The sequence below is a fragment of the Scardinius erythrophthalmus genome (assembly GCF_964197995.2).
Source record: "Scardinius erythrophthalmus genome assembly, chromosome: 1".
Lineage (NCBI taxonomy): Eukaryota > Metazoa > Chordata > Actinopteri > Cypriniformes > Leuciscidae > Scardinius > Scardinius erythrophthalmus.
The window spans coordinates 19912846-19933975 of NC_138221.1; the positions used below are offsets into that span (position 1 = coordinate 19912846).

Genomic DNA, 21130 nt, shown 5'->3' on the forward strand with positions numbered 1-21130 from the left:
GGTTGTTGCGTGAAATGCACAGAAATCAAGAATCAGAAAAGTGCTGTAATAGCTCTGTTTGAAATTACAATAATTAAAATAAACTACAACTTAATATTTAAATAGTAGTTATTAATTTCTGTAGTATACTCACTCAAAGCCTTCATGAGCAACTCTCCACCAGATAAACACACATCTTTTCATCTGACCCTGTAACATCCAGACAAGATCCACGTTACCTCTGTGATTTATGAACTCAACACTACATTTACATGTTGAGGTTGTTTTAACTTTTTATCCAACATAAATGTTCCTCAATTTATCAACAGTAATGGACAAATAAAATAGATAACTTATGTTTAACGTTAGTTACTTTATAGATTTGTTCTACATACTAGCACACATTTCACTCAGATGTCTATTTCATGTTGTGATATTTCAAGATTTTCCTGTCAGATGTAAATAGACATTTAAAATAAGCGTCTTTGATGTATGGTTTGTTTATGTAAATCCACTTTAGAGACGTAACTTACGTGTCTTTACTGGAGCTCCCCTGTTAGCTAACGTTATACATAATAAAACGTGTTTTTACAGCAAAATCACAACTAGCCTATACTACACTGTGTAACGTCTTTACACCTTCAATAATTCAACAGTTTACTCTACAGTAGTGCAACACATGCAATTTTAACAAAAGGAACGTGTTTACTCACATTTGAAAGCACCCGCGTCGCTGATCTCTGCGATGTTTTATAATGACGTATCCTCTCGCGTGGCCTCCTGGGATAGAAGAGTATCCATCGGTGCTGCGTTCCAGTCCACTTTTAGACACGCACTTGCGAACTTCCCTAAGCACTCCCTGCCGCCATTTTGAAGTGCGTTCCACTTCGTGAAGTGGACGAGGGAAGTTTATATGGACAGACCCTCGTTCCCTCGATTTTGACCGAGGGAGCGAGTCTGCTTCAAATGTACACTTCAGGCACCTATATGTCCCACAATGCAACACGATTGTGACGTCACCGCATATCTCGTCTAATCACCACCACACAAACAACTCTATGATATATTAATTATAATTTTTTTTAAATTTAAAACAACCCAAACACACCTATAAACATTTGGATGCTGCATTAAACAAATTCTTAAAGGGAAAAAAATGTAAATAATAAATCAACTCCACAGCTGATTCCAAGTGATCAAGGGCTTAGGACGTTCCGGTTCAGCCCATTGCAGTTTCCGCCAGTAGTGGGCACTCGCAATGACGTACATCCGAGTGAACGAGACGAAGGGAAGTTAGCAAGTGAAGGGCATGACAATTTTGGACTGGAACGCAGCCCGGATGAGCACTCAAAAAATCTGGCCGGAAGAAGTAAGCCATCCGGGAACTTCTCGCCTACTCTTTTATGAATACTGATGTTTCGAACGTACTGCTTCCTTTACGTACTGTTTTCGCCTACTATAGACCCCTTTTGCGCCGACGTCACAGTTACGTCACGGCGCTAGCTGGAGGCAAAACAAACGGAAAACTGGAGGCGGCCAATACAAACCAGCACAGATTCGGCTACATAATAAGGAGCTTATTATTATTTTTATTATTAAAAGTTATCTTGTTGTGTTCTTGGGTGCAAGAATCAATGAAAAATGAGTATGCTGTATCTGGAATTTTTATTTCTAGAAAATATTCATATCATTAAAATTGCACCGTAGTGTCACTCTTTACATTGTCGTCTTGGCGCTGGCTAGGCAGAACTGCGGATTGAACCACACAAGCCTTTACATGACCATTCAGCACATAGTTATATTATAGGCATCTAAATATATTTATATGTCCTCAGTTTCTCTTTACCCTCGGTTTCTCTAACGGGTAGGTGTAGAAGTCAGGCCACTCAACCGGAGGTAACAGTTAGCGTTAACGTTAATCCTGTCAGTTCGTCCATTGACTGAGCGTGTACGGTCATCTGGTTCCGTCCGTTAAAATTAACTTTTGCAAATAACAGTCGGCGTCCTGGACAGTGAGTGACCTTGCACATTAAGACAAAATCGGATTTTCTCCAGTCATTGTTAAAAAACAAGCTAACAAAACTTGCAAACTAACGTTATTGAAGCGGCCAGAGAGATCTTTCTGCCTCCAGCTAAGCTCCGCCCACACAAATACGTCACCGTGTTTACCAACTGTAAAAGGGTCTATAGTAGGAAAGTAGGCATATTCGAACGCACTTAAGTCCGAATCTCGCGATAATTCGTACGTCACCCAGGTAATTCTCGCCTACTCTTTTGGATTCGTACATACTTTTTCGCTCGCCTACTCTTTTCCCCATACTAAATAGTAGGGAAGTATGCGGTTTGGAACGCAGCAAGAGTTTCAGCGTGGAGTCTTCTGAGGTGAGGAGAGCAGTTTACGGTATTTCTCATATTTGCACGACCATCACACACACTTTATACAGTTTGATTAAGCGACAGACTAATTTCTGTATTGTTTTCATCGATCACAGCGATACTTGTGCGTCTTTTCTGGCGTCTTCCTACTGAAATAAACATTTAGTGCAGCAGCAGCGAGCATGAGGAGAATATGTTGAGTTCATTCAGACCTGAGCGATTTTGTGTTCGTTTGTGTGATTGTCTCGATGTTTGGAGTGAGAACTGTTACTGAATGTCAAGTCAAAAGTTAAAGTTTGAGATCTGTGAGGGGAATGGGACTCGATATCAAGTGTTGCTGCTGCCGTTTTATTTACTCTTAACATCTTTGGATTAGGCTAAATTTGGTATTTCTTTACTTTGCATTGTTAAAATAGACTGGAAAAGATAGTTGCTAAATACTTTACAATGAGCCAATAGGGAGCCACGTGAGACACTTTAAACCTATACATGTAAAAAATAATACATATATATCCATGAGCATAAAAACAAACTCATATGAATAATACAGTTTGACATTGTACATAGAACAATAATGTAAACATTATTGTTTTGTGGTGCTCTTTATTTTAATAAAGGTTTTATGATCATTGTCAGTTTCTGCACAAAACTTTAAAACATTAATGAATTAGGCTACATTATTGCAATGAATGTAGTTATTAAAATGTTGAACTATATTTAGATTCATATGGACATTTTATGGTTTAGTAGGGTAGTTATTTACCTGAGTGTCAGCAGTGTTTGTTTTGTGTTATATGTTTTATCCATGTCATATTGTGAGAAATAAGTATCATCTTTCAATAGGGCAGTTATGTGCCAGTTTTACAGGCTTTTGTCATCTATCTGACTCAAATAATGTGTTTCTAACAGCAAACACACAGTATAAAGTGAGATGATCTGCTGATGATCCTGAATGGCTTGTTGAATGAGTGTTGATAGTCTGAGGCTCATCAATATTAACAGATCTGCTGAAAACACTCTTTATTTCATGACAATAGTTCCTGTTTTCACCTCATTTATTATGCTGATGTCTTCAGATCTCCTGTAAATTGACACTTAAAGCTCATTTCATTGGTGTCAGCAGACTGAGGGGATTTGATGGGTATTCTGTTTATGTAATGCTAAACTGTTTTTACCATTGTTTATACATGGAAGATTTTACTAAATATTCTGTTGTCCATGAGCATAAAAACAAACTCAGTAACTGATATATTTTTGAGTTTGCTAGATCAGCTCCTCACACTGTAATTCAACATCAGTGAAGCTCCTCCCACATCACTCACATCATCAGTGAAGCTCCTCCCACAGTGAAATTCATCATCAGTGAAGCTCCTCCCACTGCAATTCTCCAATAAATGCTGGAATATTCCCATCAGCTACAAGTGAAGACGAGCATCAGACATCAGGAAGAGCTGAAATCTGCAAAGACTGAGTTTATTAAAGAGGACAGTGAGAACACGAGTGATCCAGAACCCTGCAGAATGAAACACACTGAAGATCCTGAAGAACAAAGAGGTTGGTGTTTATTCTTCATTCATTCATGATGCTGAAGAACATTCATGTTAGAAACATTCAAGCACTTAAACTATGAAATAGTACAAACAGTTTCATTTTTGGTTTTCAAAAATGGTCAGTAAAGCGAAGTTTGTGAAATGTTCATTGATTGTCAATTGATTGGATGTAGAAAAAAACCCATCATGTGTCACAATAGGTGTAATTGTGATTGTCAAAACATTTGGTAACTAAACAGAATTTTACACCATTTTTACACCGTGTTGGTCATTAAATGGCTTTCCTGAGGTAAATGTAACGTTCCGTGGCATAATTGTTCTCCTGCGGTTTTATTGACCTCTTTCCGTGGCTGAAAAACATTGATTGATCGAAATTATGTATGAGGCATAACTACCTTTCGGTAAGTTGTACTGTATCTTAAAAGGTAACAGATGTCCGGTTTACTTGAACTACAGCGATCTGTCCATCATATTTACAAGCGCCAAAACGGTATTTATTGTCTAAATTTTGTAATAAAATGGACAGAACCTGAGAGCTGAGAATTGTTTTCATATCATAAGTAACCTGCTCTGTCTAGTCTGTCAGTGTCAGTGTCCTCTTTGCTCCGTGACTTTTCTCTGTGGGAGAAAATGGATGTGTGGCGCCAGAGCGTGTGAAAAGTGTAAATTGTGTGAGTCTCACGCTGAATGCATAGAGTTGGCAGCCCTGCTTTTAGAAGGGGGATAAATCGACGGCAGCGTTCCTCCTTCCGCCATTCTTCTTCTCCATGTGAGGATTCATTACCTACACACAATGGGTCTCATTCATGAAACACGAGCAGAACGAATTTTTGTGTAAAACGTGTGTAAAGTGGTTCTGGCTTAAATTTTCGGATTCATTAAAATGTTCGTATTTTCCAAATGTTAGTTGGTTAGTTATATATTATTTATATATACAAAATAATTATACACAGTACACATGTGTACTGTGTATAATTATTTTGTATATATAAATACACACACATGCATGTAGAAATATTTGCATACATATACTGTATATATTTATATATCATTTATATAAAATATAAATATATATTTTTATATATAAATAACACATTTTTCTTAAATATATACATGCATGTGTGTGTATTTCTAGATACAAATTAAATTATACACAGTACACACACATATATTATTTAAACACAAACTTTTATTTTGGATGCGATTAATCACGATTAATCTTTTGACAGCCCTAATTATAATAGGTCTATATAATTCCTAAAAAAGTGGTTTGTAGCTTGATGACAATGGGGAAATGTGGGTCCCATGGCCAAACGAGTTGAGAACTACTGGTATAAAGCTATTCAAAACATACAAATATGTAAATTATTATAAACTTCATTAATAAACGCAATAACAATTTCAAGGGAATATTTCAACAGTTATGATTTTTGTCATAATCGTGCAGCCCTAATACGTTGTCAGAAAAATAAACCTATCATCCCAATTACAGAGTCCATCTCATCTGGCATGTTATCAGAATTATTAATGTTTTTGTCTGTCTAGATTATGAATTACCTGTTGGTTATAATAAAGACTCGGCACTCATTTCTTTGTAAAACGCACAGAATAAAATGGTGCGTTACACTTTACTGTGCGTTCAAAAACATGTGCAACTATTCTTCTGTGAAACAAACAGAATACAAAGTGTGTATTTTTCCAACCACACAAAGCTCTTTTTTTACCTGTGCGTTTACACAGAACTTCTTATTTGACATGCAATATCTCAGGAAGGAAACAAGGCGGGAGGACATTTCTTTTTTTTTAAGTTCCCCTACATGTGAGCTGCATCCAGATCAGATTTTGTGGTGATATCGTAAAGTAATCAAAAGTTACAGCATTTGGAACAAAGAAAGCCTTTTTGTTCAGCCCTTGACGCCCCTAATGGGCATTTTAAAACCGTTCCTCCGTGAGGAATATCTCGTGATCAACGCAATAGATTATATTTTAATCGGGAGAATCTGCTGTAAATAATGATGTGCCATTTTCTACGAGTGGTGTGTTTCATGAAGGTATGAGCGAAAATACCATTTAGACTTTTATGTCCTTTCACTTTATATTTCTCTCTTTTAATTATTTTGATATGCTGAAAATTAAAACATTTTCTTTCATTTCAGACCTGATGGAAGTGAAGGAGGAGAGTGAAGAACTGAGTGAAGTGAAGAAGGAGAGTGAAGAACTGAGTGAAGTGAAGGAGGAGAGTGAAGAACTGAGTGGAGTGAAGGAGGAACATCATGTCAAACCTGGAGAAAAACCTTTGAGTCGCTCAAAGACTAAAAATACATTTTTAAAGAAAAGAAGAGCCAAGAAATCTACAACCTGCACTCAGTGTGGAAAGAGTTTCACAAACACACGTAATCTTGACCGTCACATGAGAGTTCATACTGAAGAGAAGCCGTTCTCATGTGATCAGTGCGGGAAGAGTTACTCAAGGAAAGATAGTCTAGAGATTCACATGAGAATCCACACTGGAGAGAAGCCGTTCCCCTGCACTCAGTGTGGGAAGAGTTTCATAGACAAACGTAATCTTAAACAACACGTGAGAGTTCACACTGGAGAGAAGCTGTTCACTTGTGATCAGTGCGGGACGAGCTTCACACAAAAACCAAATCTTATTCGACATATGATGATCCACACTGGAGAGAAGCCTCACACATTTGATCAATGTGGGAAGAGTTTCGCACAATCAGGACACCTTAAGGTTCACATGAGAGTTCACACTGGAGAGAAAACGTTCACATGTGATCAATGTGAAAAAAAATTTCTTAGGGCATCAAACCTGAAGGCACACCTCAGGGTTCATATGAAGAAAAAGTCTCACTCATGTTCTGAATGTGGAAAGAGTTTTTCACTGCTGTATAATTTACAAGTACATCAAAGAATTCATACTGGTGTAGGAGTTCATATGTGCTTTGAGTGTGAGAAGACTTTTACTTCAGCACAATGTTTAAAACTGCACCAGATGATTCACACTGGAGAAAAACCTTACAAGTGTTCACACTGTGACAAGAGATTCAGTATATCATTAAATCTGAAAACACATGAGAGGATCCACACTGGAGAAAAACCTTACAAGTGTTCGTACTGTAACAAGAGATTCAATCAGTCATCATATCTGAAAGTACATGAGAGGATCCACACTGGAGAAAAACCTTACAAGTGTTCACACTGTGTCAAGAGATTCATTCGCTCAGCAGAACTGAAATCACATGAGAGGATCCACAGCAGAGAGAAGCCGCACACGTGTGATCAGTGTGGAATGAGTTTTTCTTTTATAACTCACCTGAAGAAACACATGAAGATCCATAAAGTGGAGAAACCACATCACCACAGTCTGAGATCACGGTAAGTAGTTCATCTTTATGTGTTTAGAAACACGGTCTGTTCTGTGTAAGTTTGTTTCTTATCAGCTAGGATGAGCGTCATGACATTTTGTTGGTTGATCTAACATAGGGCTGTGTGATATTAAAACAAAAATGCGATATACGATACCTTGTTAAATAATGCGATATTCGATATGCTATACGATATTGCTTTAAGTGTGTAAAATTAATTAAAATTATATTTAAAAGCTGAAAATGGTATGACAAATTTACACTATATTGCCAAAAGTAATGGGACACCCCTCCAAATCATTGAATTCAGGTGTTCCAATCACTTCCATGGCCACAGTTGTATAAAATCAAGCACTAGGCATGCAGACGCTTCTACAAACATCTGTGAAAGAACGGGTCGCTCTCAGGAGCTCAGTGAATTCAAGCGTGGTAACGTGATTGGCCCCTTAGTTCCAGTGAAAGGAACTCTTAATGCTTCATCATATAAAGATATTACAGACAATTTCATGCTCCCAGCTTTGTGGGAACAGTTTGGGGATGTTCCTGTTCCAACATGACTGCGCACCAGTGCACAAAGCAAGGTCTATAAAGACATACATGAGGGAGTTTGGTGTGGAGGAACTGGACTGGCGAGATTCCGGACCTCAACCTGATAAAACACCTTTGGGATGAATTACACTAATGCGCTTCCAGAAGAATGGTCTAAAATTCCAATAAACACACTTCTAAATCTTGTGGAAAGCCTTCCTAGAAGAGTTGAAGCTGTTATAGCGGCAAAAAACGGGACAACTCCATATTAAACCCCATGGATTAAGAATGGGATATCCTTAAAGTTCATGTACATGTAAAGGCAGACGTCCCAAAACTTGCCAATATAGAATAAATGCTTCACATTCTTTTTGGAAAAGAAAGCCTCACTACAACTTCTGAAAGTGACCAGCAGTGTTTTAGCATTACATAAATAGTAATGTCACAAATCTGACAACGTAATATTAACATGAATGTAAAAAATAAACTATTTAAATACCAACAACTCCTCTTTGGTCAACTTGGCAATATATAGTTATATCTAGGGGTGCACGATATATCGGCCGCCGATATAATATTGGCCGATATGGTCATTTTTTTTACACATCAAATGGGTGATGTCAAAATAGGGCCGATGTGAACAGGCCGATATTTGACGTGAAGTTGAAGATGAAGTTGACGATGCTGACTTGCGATCTTAGCAAGTCTAAGTGAACGCGCCTGAGAGAAATACACATTTCATACAGATGACATAACCAGAGAACAGTCTGTTTTCTTTCGTTTTGAATTGTTCTGTTTAAAAATAGATGTTTCAAGCGTTCTATATATCTCAGGTTAGGTCTGTGAGGCAGGTAGGTTTCGGTTTATTTGAGACAGCTTTCAGTTCACGCGCCGTTGCCTCCATGTCCTGATTAAATATTTTCTAATATTTACTTCTTATTTATTTTTGATGAAACATTGATCAAAATTAAGATACAATTAATACAAAACGAAATTAAATTTAAAGACAGGCTTTATACTTTCTGTTTGAGGTCTCTGTGAAAGTTTTAAAGCGGTCTTTTAGTGCTGCTTTCAGACGTGCGTAACAGAGAACTGTCCCGTCAGTAACATTGTTAACGCAGTCCAGTGCGACTTATAAACATAAGTCGCACTGGACTGCGTTAACAATGTTTCCCTCTTCATGACACATTTTTGAATGATCGTTTTTTGACTCGTAGATATTTGAATATATTGCTTGATATTTGATACCCGTTCGAATTTGATTTTTCTCAAAAGTGACTGCACGTGTGATTTGTGGATTACTGATAAGCGCGAGTGGAGAAACAGGCGTTTATTTATTCATTCTCAGTGTTGAGAAACGTAGCCTTCATGTGTTATGTTATTGTGTTAATAATAACTAAAGTAGCCTACCTTTATGTTACATATTTATTTTGTATGAAAACTAGCGCGTTCGTTACTTATGGATTAAAAACTAGGCTACCGTTGTATCAGTGCTGCGCGTGTCTCCCTCACAAACACGGATGCGCGCACACAGAGAGAGAAGATAATTGTAAAATGAAAAATTGACGGGCTAAGTTTAAATTTTGTTCTTGCTTGTTTTTTTTTTCTATCAAAATGTCAGAAAGCATTTTGTATTATCCATCCGTGTTTTTAAAATTCGTTAAGTGACGGACGTTTTACTGTTAACACAGCCCATATGTCGGATTTGTCTTATAGCCTACTTGTTATTATTTTTAGAATAAGTGATTCGTTATGCTATTATTGGACTCCTGTCTATTCATTGTCAACTGTTTTCTATAAATATGTTTGTATTGGCTAACATTTATTCAGCTAATGCGTGTCCTGTTTAAAATGTGCAATGTTCAAAGGCAAAGACAGCACGTCACAAATAGAAGCCCTTTTTTCTGTGGAATTTAGTATCATATTTGGATACTGGAATAATAAATGAAGTAGCCTATCTTAATTGTACACAATGTTCCTGTTTTTTTTTTTTTTTCTAAAGGTTTCTTAATTTTAGACAAGTTGACCAGCACACATTATATGCATTGCAATATAATGCATGTGTGTCGTATGTGTGACATATTTTGCATACAGGTAAAGGTGCCCAATATCAGTCATTTCTAAAGTAAAAAAAAAAAAAAAGTGTTTTGGAAAATAGATCTTTATTTGATAATCATTAAAATTTGTTTTCTATACAGAGATATCGACATTGGTAAATATCGGTATCGGCCATAACAGCAATATTAATATCGGTTATCGGTATCGGCCACAATTTTCACATCGGTGCATCCCTAGTTATATCAACCTAAAACTTAATAATTTTGTGAACAAAAACTCCTGAAACTTGACAAATAGTTATTTAAAAAAAAAAATATCATTCAAGTTTAAAACTGCACCAGGCAATTGAAATTCACACTGGAGAAAAACCTTACAAGTGTTCACACTGCAACAAGAGATTCAGTCTGTCAGCAACTCTGGAATATGTGATCTAATCCGATATTTATTTATTTTTTTAACATGTGATTAGCCTGAGTACCAGAAAGCATCTGGAAGGAGAGGACGGAGAGAACGGCAGTGATCCAGAACCTGCAGAATGAAACATCATGATACTGAAGAACAAAGAGGTTTGGGTTTATTCTTTATTCTTCATTCACTCATCATGCCGAAGAACATGCTGATGCTCACTAGATTTTTTTTCTTTATAACTTTTTTGATTTATGACATTTTATATAAATTTGAGACAGATCTTCACTTTATAATACAGATCCAAATAATTAGTAATTCCCACAGACGTGTGCAGTAACACTTGAGTCACTAGTTAGTTACCATGATTCTTACAGTAGTTACTAATGAAAAGCCAATCCTAAAGTGTAGAATCTTCTAATCATTCACAAGATATTCACACACACACACACACACATATATGAATATATGAGCTTGATAATTATTGCTATATGAAGCATAGGCTAAATACTGAAAGCTTTCTCAAATCATAAGTCTGCTATGCTATTAAATGTAAATTAAATTGATATATGTAAATAACCTTGTGTATTGTTTACAATAGCAGTTAAAATGTTAATGTAGTGCTAGTCATTTGTCCTGCATTAGTTATTGATTAGTTTTGCATAAATTATGAAACTTGTTCAGTAATTCTCTGGGAAGCATTAAAAAAATAGTAGTTATTGATTAGTTAATAGTGAACTACCACTTTCATCTGTGTGCTATTACTTACTAATTCGTTAATCAGTTTCTTGTTAGTTAATAGTAGTTACTAGATTGTTAATATTGTGTTGCTCATTTATTTCTGTGTAGATATTCATTAACAAATGAACCTTATTCTAAAGTGTACCCTGATTGCCTTTGTCTTTTGGCTTGCTTAGTTGGCTTAGTTACATTTAATTTAATATTTAACAATATTATTGATCTGCCTGCATCGACACCATTATATGAGAACTGAACTGAGCTGAATGACATGTTTTTATTTTTTTTTACATTAGTGTCTAGTGAGAATTCGTTTGCCAGGGTATCTACTAACGTACTTGGGAAAATTGAGCTAAAAGCTGATGAAAAATCCACTAACAGTATTTTGACATGAGTCTTTGGTTTCTCTAAATGTGAAAACAGCAGATGTAATACAGTTAAAACGGCATCCTCTATCCCCCTAGAGGACTGATATGCAAATTGCAGAGGATCTACAGTGAGAGATGTGCTTTTTTACTAAACGCTCAACTTTTCATCACTAGAGATGTTTGTGCTATTGGTCGAAAATCATGTTATCCTAAAGGCCTTGAAACTTTTGCCACTGGAACTATTGCAGAAGTTCTCCATAAGGCAGGAACAATACCAGAATTATAAGATACTCTAAAAATCTCAGTAAAAACCAAAACCAGATTTCTGTGGCTACTGAATTAATCTGGAAATGTTCAAGGGCATCTGGTATATACATTTAGCTAAATGTGAGCTTATGGCCATCAAGGAATGTTCTGAAGCTTCTTCCCACGTAGCAAAGTTTATCTGTTGTTGTATTTGTTATCCTTGAACTGATTATGAAATTGGCATGATACATTTACCTGACATAATAAATTGTTACATTTGATTTTACTCTGACTTGCTCTGAAATTGTTTTCCCAAGTAGATTAAACGGATTTGATTCATATTTTGTCCCAGTGCAGGGCCAGTTGTGGGTTATTAATTGGCTGAGACTTGGGCCAGTAATGGTCATTGTGTGGCCCTTGTCTTTGATCCAGATCTGGGCCACTACAGGGCCGTCATTCTTTTCATTATGTGGGCCGAGGGAAAAGGGGTTCTGTGGGACAGAGCTGGCCCAGATCACATTTCCTATGTGGGAAAGTGCATTTATATGACCCAAGGTCACAATCCTGATTTGGATCAGATGATCACTGGACTGATCTGGATCACACTCCTCCCACCAACATTCAACCGTCATGTGTTTTGCCGTGATCATGCTGTGCCATTATTGCCACACACGACACGGCCCAGCTCCAGCTGACAGGAGACATGCCATTGCCCACAGGAGGCCAGCAGTGCCAGATTGAGGACACATTCGGGACAAGACTGCTTGCTATGTGGGGTATTATGGTATTCCCTTGAAAAAATGTGGTTCAGTATTTGGGAATAGTCATTACTAAAGATCAGCACAAAAGGTGTTTACTAAATTTCATTCCAATTGTTGAAAAGGCGAAAAGGAAATTAAAGGAAATGAAATTAAATCAATGGCTTTTGGGAGATCTTTCTTTAAGGGACAGAGATCTAATTACAAAGGCTAAAGGGTTTTTCTAGACTGACTTACACAGCAAGAATAGACACATTTGTTAAGAGATTGATATATTACTATTTGACTTTATATGGAAACCAAAATACAGTACATAATGAAATTATGTGAATTCATATGAAAATTGTGAATTTTAAATAATACATTTTAAGTAAATTGAAATCCTTACTCCATTTGGAACTTCATCCCTTCCCATATGCTTTCTAAAGTTGGTAATATTTTCTTCTTGTTTGTTATTATACCATTGACAAAATACCAGTGAAATTATCTGAATTTCATCGCCAGGCATTTTTATCATGGTCCTTAATTTTCAAGCTTAATTTTTTACCGCAGAAGTATATGGAACAACAAGGATATGTAATAAATGCAAATCATTGTTTTTGAAATATTGTTTTGACAGTGGCATCATATTGGTAGATCAGTTATTTAATTTAAGTGGTTTTCTTTTCACTTACAGTTAGCTTTTGGCACATTATAAGATTCCTGTTACTGGGGAATATACTAAATGTTTTCATGCAATATGTAGGATTTGAGGGCGAACCAAACACAAATGAATCTTCCTGAGGGGTATTCCAGAAAGCTTGGTTAACTTACCATTTGGTAAATCATAACCTCTGGGTTGATTTACCCCAAACCCGCATACCATGAGTATGTCGGTTCAAAAACACCTGAGAAGAGTTAGTTTAATCAACCTCCTACTGGTTACCCAGAGTTAATGCGCGTGCATAAAGGCGTTTTCAATGGATCGCCGATTTCACGAGTCAAAATGGAAAATGACAACGAAAAAAAGAGAGCGGCATACTTTACTGAGGCGGAGTTGGAGGTTTTAATGCACGCATGCGAAGAATTCAAGCCAATAATAATGAAAAAAAAGCAATACGGCTGCATGGGCTAAAGAAAGAGAGTTGGCTTGGCAAAAAATAACGGACAGAGTAAATGCGTGAGTGTATTAAATTGCAAATTTGATATTGCCTCCCCTTTTATTATAGTGCACAATAAATAAACACCCCTTCCGCATCCTTTTGACTGTTAAATCACTACGAAAGCATTTACTTTTCCTGCCATTCATTTCTTTAGATTAAAATACCAGTGTATATTGACTAGGAATATATGGTTTCTTATTTAATAAGGTGTAATCCTTCTGGAGCCAGAAGAACTTTGAGCCAAGTCAAAATGAAACACAAAAACATTCTGCAAAAAGGTAATATTTGATTACACAATTACTGAACTATTTATTAAACACGATTTAGTATATTCTTTCTGTCATGTAGCTAATAGAAAGAAGGCTGAAGCCCATCTAACTGGCGGGGGCCCACCACCACCTCCCCTCACCCCATCTGAGGAGCTGGCTCTGTCCCTTGATAAAGGGCGACCAGTGGTTGCTGGCATTCCAGGGGGCACTTCATCACACACACCATGCACCACAAGTAACATGGTGAAATGTAAGTTTGCCACTGTGATTTGTTCTCATTATGACTTAAAGGGCACCTATTATGCAAAATTCACTTTTACATGGTGTTTGAACATAAATGTGTGTTGGCAGTGTGTGAGCAAAACCACCCTAGAATGATAAAAATCCACCCAGTAGTTTTTTTACTATCTCAATAAATCACAAGCACTGTCTCAGAACGAGCTGTTCTAAGATTGCTCTCACTGTGACGTAGAATTGCGCTAAGCCCCACCGACGTGATTTGATTGACAATCTGGTTTTGGCATAGACCCCGCCCTCGGTGATCTGTACACCATCCTCCATTGTTTCAACGACAGCCGGTAATGTCTCCTAAGAAGTGTGTTGTGGGATGTAAGAATGGACATAGTAGTATTTATTGACATCAGAGCCACTGAAAACGCAGCGGATGGATTTTATTTATTCACTTAAACTTCCTAAATACAAGAATCATTTTCTGACTGACTGTTTAGTGAACGAGGGTCAAAGTTAATCATCAAGTGTGGATCGTTGCCTACAGTTCGCGATCCAACGTCACCTCCAGAAGAAGTAAGTGTATTTTATGATTTTTGAGCAAATAGTCATTTCAATCGATGTCAGCAGTAACAATAAATGCGTCTAAAGCTATTAATTGTCGTCGTCATAGGATGTCTCAACAAACAACGTCAGACAGTTTTATGTCACATATCATTTTTTTTTTTGCAGCATTTACAAATGTAAATAAATTAAGGTCTGCTCTATCTCCGTAGACAGTAGGCTATATAAACGTCTATCTCCCTCCCCTTAAGAAATAAAAAAAAAAAAATTGTACTTCACAGTAGTGTGTGTGTGTGTGTGTAGTTTCAAAAAATTGCACGAACGTTATCACAGTTCGTGTGTGTGTGTGTGTGTGTTGCACATCCATAATGGCAAAAGGAGACGCGATTAAAACTTTGTAAGTACATAAATGTATCAAATAACCATTCCGAGACGTTTAGTCCATTCTCATTCGTGTTTATTCTGTGCCGGACTCTCTTCATCATCTGGGTCCAGCAGGGCGGGGATATGCAGCTCATTTACATTTAAAGTGGTACACAACAGCTCTTTTTAAAACAGGCCCCAAAAATGACATTTTCAAATGGTTATAATAAATTAACTGTGGGGTATTTTGTGCTGTAACTTCACAAATGCATTCTGGGGACACCCAAGACCAATATTACATCTTCTAAAAAGGGGCATAATAGGTGCCCTTTAATAAATTACTCTCTGTCACTTATAAAGGCTTTTTGAACATGCTTAACGTTTTTATGCAGGCTTACTTTATTTAACTTCATATGATGTATAGGCTACTGTGGTCTTAGTCATATTGCTTTGATATTTTTTCCTGCATTATTGGTTTCTCTTTGATAATATTGAGAATTGTATAGGTTGTATTTTCTTATAGATACTGACAGAGGGATTGTATTATTGGACCCTACAGAAAGAACACAGTCTGTCACAGCTGTAAGTGTTTTGTTGTCAGGTACCTTTAGTTGCTTTTAGATATTTTTTTATGTTTATTTTTGCCAGATAATGTATGCTTGCATATTTCCACTGAAGGATGAAGATGACGATGAAGAGACCACATCTGCTGTGACAGAAGTGGACAATGCTGGTAGATCCACTGAGGTATGATGCACACCATTATAATGCATGCCCTTTTTTACATTAGAGTAACAAACTGTCATTGTCCTTTCACAGTACATGATTTGCCCACAGATGAAGGTCCTTCAACCTCAACGCACAATCTAACCGGAGTAAGAATTTGAGTGCAGTTGTCCATATTTTACTTTTTTTGTCTGACAGAATCTCATTTATTTAACTTATTTTGCCCTCCTAGTTGCCAGCAAAGGAGCTGTATAAGGTCCATCTTCAAAAACAAATAAGAAAAAGTGACATGGAGATGGACCTTATTCAGCTTCAAATTAAAAAAGCAAAACTTGAAATTGAATTACTGGAGCATCGCCTTCAGGTGAGAACTTCTTATGAATCTGTTGCATGTTAAAAGTGTTGTGTATATAACAGAGATGGGGGACTCGAGTCATATGACTTGACTCGAGTCAGACTTAAGTCGCAAATTTTAGGACTTGAGACTTGCTTGACAAATATTAATAAAAGACTTGACTTGACTTTGACTTGATATTCATGACTTGAGACTTGACTCGGACTTGAGGTAAATGACTCGAAATAACTTGTCTTTTTAAAAATACATATCTGTATTTGAACGCACCGCAACAATCACGTGACGCAGCGGTGAGCGAGCGAGCAGTGAGAGCGGGCGAGTGAGCGAGCGAGAGCAGTGAGAGCGGGCGAGTGAGCGAGCGAGAGCAGTGAGAGCGGGCGAGTGAGCGAGCGAGCAGTGTGAGCGGGCGGTGCAGTGAGCGAGCAGTGCAGTGAGAGCGGGCGGTGCAGTGAGCGAGCAGTGCAGTGAGTGCGGGCGAGAGCAGTGAGCGAGCAGTGCAGTGAGTGCGGGCGAGAGCAGTGGGCGAGCAGTGCAGTGAGTGCGGGCGAGAGCTGCAGTGAGTGCGGGCGAGAGCAGTGAGCGAGCAGTGCAGTGAGTGCGGGCGAGAGCTGCAGTGAGTGCGGGCGAGAGCAGTGGGCGAGCAGTGCAGTGAGTGCGGGCGAGAGCAGTGAGCGAGCAGTGCAGTGAGTGCGGGCGAGAGCAGTGGGCGAGCAGTGCAGTGAGTGCGGGCGAGAGCTGCAGTGAGTGCGGGCGAGAGCAGTGGGCGAGCAGTGCAGTGAGTGCGGGCGAGAGCAGTGAGCGAGCAGTGCAGTGAGTGCGGGCGAGAGCTGCAGTGAGTGCGGGCGAGAGCAGTGGGCGAGCAGTGCAGTGAGTGCGGGCGAGAGCAGTGAGCGAGCAGTGCAGTGAGTGCGGGCGAGAGCAGTGGGCGAGCAGTGCAGTGAGTGCGGGCGAGAGCTGCAGTGAGTGCGGGCGAGAGCAGTGAGCGAGCAGTGCAGTGAGTGCGGGCGAGAGCAGTGAGCGAGCAGTGCAGTGAGTGCGGGCGAGAAGTGCAGTGAGTGCGGGCGAGAGCAGTGCAGTGAGTGCGGGCGAGAGCAGTGCAGTGAGTGCTGGCGAGAGCAGTGCAGTGAGTGCGGGCGAGAGCAGTGCAGTGAGTGCGGGCGAGAGCAGTGCAGTGAGTGCGGGCGAGAGCAGTGCAGTGAGTGCTGGCGAGAGCAGTGCAGTGAGTGCTGGCGAGAGCAGTGCAGTGAGTGCGGGCGAGAGCAGTGGGCGAGCAGTGCAGTGAGTGCGGGCGAGAGCTGCAGTGAGTGCGGGCGAGAGCAGTGAGCGAGCAGTGCAGTGAGTGCGGGCGAGAGCAGTGAGCGAGCAGTGCAGTGAGTGCGGGCGAGAAGTGCAGTGAGTGCGGGCGAGAGCAGTGCAGTGAGTGCGGGCGAGAGCAGTGCAGTGAGTGCGGGCGAGAAGTGCAGTGAGTGCGGGCGAGAAGTGCAGTGAGTGCGGGCGAGAGCAGTGCAGTGAGTGCGGGCGAGAAGTGCAGTGAGTGCGGGCGAGAAGTGCAGTGAGTGCGGGCGAGAGCAGTGCAGTGAGTGCGGGCGAGAGCAGTGCAGTGAGTGCGGGCGAGAAGTGCAGTGAGTGCGGGCGAGAAGTGCAGTGAGTGCGGGCGAGAGCAGTGCAGTGAGTGCGGGCGAGAAGTGCAGTGAGTGCGGGCGAGAAGTGCAGTGAGTGCTGGCGAGAGCAGTGCAGTGAGTGCGGGCGAGAAGTGCAGTGAGTGCGGGCGAGAGCAGTGCAGTGAGTGCTGGCGAGAGCAGTGCAGTGAGTGCGGGCGAGAGCAGTGCAGTGAGTGCGGGCGAGAAGTGCAGTGAGTGCTGGCGAGAGCAGTGCAGTGAGTGCGGGCGAGAGCAGTGCAGTGAGTGCTGGCGAGAGCAGTGCAGTGAGTGCGGGCGAGAGCAGTGCAGTGAGTGCGGGCGAGAGCAGTGCAGTGAGTGCGGGCGAGAAGTGCAGTGAGTGCTGGCGAGAGCAGTGCAGTGAGTGCGGGCGAGAGCAGTGCAGTGAGTGCTGGCGAGAGCAGTGCAGTGAGTGCGGGCGAGAGCAGTGCAGTGAGTGCGGGCGAGAGCAGTGCAGTGAGTGCGGGCGAGAGCAGTGCAGTGAGTGCGGGCGAGAAGTGCAGTGAGTGCTGGCGAGAGCAGTGCAGTGAGTGCGGGCGAGAGCAGTGCAGTGAGTGCTAGCGGGCAAGAGCAGTGCGTGAGCGAGCGAACATGGAAGGCGCCAAAAATAATTAGGTTCGGCTATAAGAACTACGTGCAAGAAGATGGTGACAAGAAGAGACGAACAGCAGTATGCAAGACCTGCAACACGAAAATCTGTGACACAGCAACCACCACGTCGAATTTCATTCGACACTTCAAATCCCACAAACAAATGTAAGTGACGAAGTCTGTCATAGTTTTCAGCTGTTGCTAATGCCTTGGCTAGTAAAAGGTTACTTTACTAGTTGTGTGATAGACTTGACGTTTTGTACAAGGCAGTCGAATTGGGGGGAAAAAATACAAAAATCCTTTATTTCATCATGATGGCTTTATATTTTAACAACAGGTTACACATAACGTACTCGTTGCGACTACTAACATTACTGTGCAGCTTTTCACGCTGGGTTAGGCCCATGGTTAGGCCAAGCAGCTAGCCTGGGGTTTCCCCCATGTGCGCAGCGCGATTTTATTCACGCTGCACGTCTCAATGAGAAAGAGGTCTGACGTTAAGCCAGGCTACCAAGCAGCTAGGAAAGAGAAAATTAAAATAATACGAGAAGTATCTCACCCAATATTATATGCATTTTTGATGTGTGGATCTTGATTTGTATATGTTCATTCATGATTTTGTAGATTGTTAATTCTGATTTGTATTTATTTGCTCGATTTATTTCTATATTGGGTGAGATACGTTTTCTTTGTATTATTTGAATTTTCTCTCCTGCTTGTCCTGTACAGTGACCAGGTGATTGTTATACGAGTATTTAATTGACCCTTCGCAGGGAGCTTGATTGACAGGTGATCTGACCAATCATACTTCGCCATCCGCCATTTTGTCCGACAAAACAGTCAGGAGAGTTAGTAGATTAACATGGGCAGGTATTGTTGTAACTTGGTCACACACCCTGACGAAGGCTCATTAGCCGCCCGCAACGCATAATGTTATGTGTGCAAGTACTTGTCACCTGATTTAAAAATATTAAAGCCATGCTTACTATATATTTTTAATAATATTAGAGTGCCTTGGATTAATGATTCTTTTATGATCTGAATAATCCCTTACATACAAAAGCACAGAGAATAAATATTATATTATCTTACCTGCATGCATCCCTTTGTACTGTCTAGTTATGAAAGCCATTATAGTTTGCTATCCCAGTTGACTTGAATGTTAAAAGAAATGTAACTGTAATTTTCATAAGTTCAGTGGCATCATGAAGACATTTCAAAATGCAGAATGAAACAAGATACAATTTAATAAATAGCATGACCCTTTAATGGCTTTAAAGTAAGCAGACTCCACCTGCCCCCTCTTAAACGTGAAATTGTCTAAAATTGTCACGTTTCCCACAGCAAGCCAACCAATTAACCTAGTATAACTGTTAAATGAAACGCAATGTGTCTATTCAAATTACAGCTTTTTATGTAATGATAAAGTTTAAATTATGCAATGAATAAATTAAATATGCCCAAGTCATTTTTGTTTCTCTTCCCTCTGTTTAGGTATGAAGAATACCTCCACACCAAGGCCACATTTGACTCCGATTAGAGGTCTGCGCGGGACTGTTTTTTAGGTCCCGCTCCCGCCCGCTCCCGCTGGGGTTATATCCCGCACCCACCCGTTCCCGCTATATATACACTATTTGTTCACCCGCTGTCTGCTTAGAATAATTTTCTTCCCGACCCGACCATCCCGCTTTAATATAGATCTCCCAGAATTTCACATGTAGCCTACATTTTCACAGAGAAAATAAAAATGTAGTCTGCACAAACATTTTTTTATTATTATTTTATTCGCCTTGTCAATATACAAAATTTAACATTTTGCTGCAGACAGTAGTAGGGGAAAAAATATCGCAGCGAAAAAAAAGAAGAAGTGTAGGCTATTATTTTTATTCGTATTATCAAAATTCGTAACATTTTGCTGTTAGGCAAATACAATCAATGCATGACAGAAAGAACCGTTACTGGTCCGTGCGTGCAGCGCGTGCATAACGGTCCTGATTAGCCTACATGGCAGACCCTGTTGGTCGATAAGATTAAGATTAGGTAAAGCGAAGATATGCTGTTCTGAAAGAACGTCGGCGTCGGGAACGTGATATTGAATGACCGACCGCTCCCGTTCAAATTACACCAGAGTTACCGACCGCTACCGTTTTTTAGTCGGAAATTTAATCCCGCGGCGCAAAATATCTGGTCGGGTCCCGCGGATCCCGCGGGACAGCCGCGGGAATGCAGACCTCTAACTCCGATCAGCCTCCAATTACCCAATTCATTGAATCAAGGACACCCGAGTACAGCTGCAACCATCCCCAGCAGAGAGCCATTACACAGTCAATACTCTCAGACCTGATTATAAACTGCAACATGCCTTTATCTATCATTGAGCATGAAAGTTTTCTTCACTTTTTATCAATAATAGACAACTAATACTCCCGTTAGTCGAAGAACAATTACTTCAAAGCTAGATGATCTAGTGGCAGAAAGACAGTTGAAGTTAAAAAATGATCTAGCAAAGGCAGATAATGTATCAGTGACCGTAGATATATGGTCAGATCGTAGGATGAGAGGCTTTCTAGGAGTCACAGCACACTGGCTCAGTACTGAAAATCTCAGTCTGCAGTTGAAATCACAGTTGCTTGCATGCAACCGCTTCAAAGGTTCTCATACTGGAGAGAGGATTTGCGAAGAGTTTGAGCAAATATGTGAAGAGTATCAAATCAGAAGAAAGGTTGAACACATCATCTGTGATAACGCCGCAAACATGAAAAAAGCATTCAGCACATGTTTTCCAGGACAGGGAGATGAAGAAGATGACCTTGATGATTCTGAAATTTGGAACGACCTCATAGTTGAGGAGCAA

At 40.0% G+C, this 21130-nt stretch overlaps 1 protein-coding gene across 9 annotated transcripts in view; it reads left to right on the forward strand.

Annotated features, from left to right (window-relative positions):
- Positions 1–2165: 2165 nt before the first annotated feature.
- LOC308699909 (uncharacterized protein) overlaps positions 2166–21130 on the forward strand; it is a 23865-nt gene continuing 4900 nt past the window's right edge. Inside the window, exons 1-9 of one of the 9 annotated variants that reach the window (XR_014031236.1) lie at positions 2168–3909; positions 6062–7289; positions 10335–10431; positions 13730–13800; positions 13871–14041; positions 15470–15528; positions 15625–15693; positions 15766–15821; positions 15905–16036. Coding sequence is in view for 3 of the 9 variants with exons in the window: in XM_081381066.1 (XP_081237192.1) it covers positions 3750–3909; positions 6062–7289; positions 10335–10404 (1458 nt within the window). In the remaining 6 variants the exon portion in view is untranslated. Of the gene's footprint in view, positions 3910–6061; positions 7290–10334; positions 12535–13729; positions 14042–15452; positions 15529–15624; positions 15822–15904; positions 16037–21130 lie in introns of those variants that run through there. The other 8 variants (XR_014031237.1, XR_014031238.1, XR_014031233.1 and 5 more) reach the window with 8 other exon arrangements.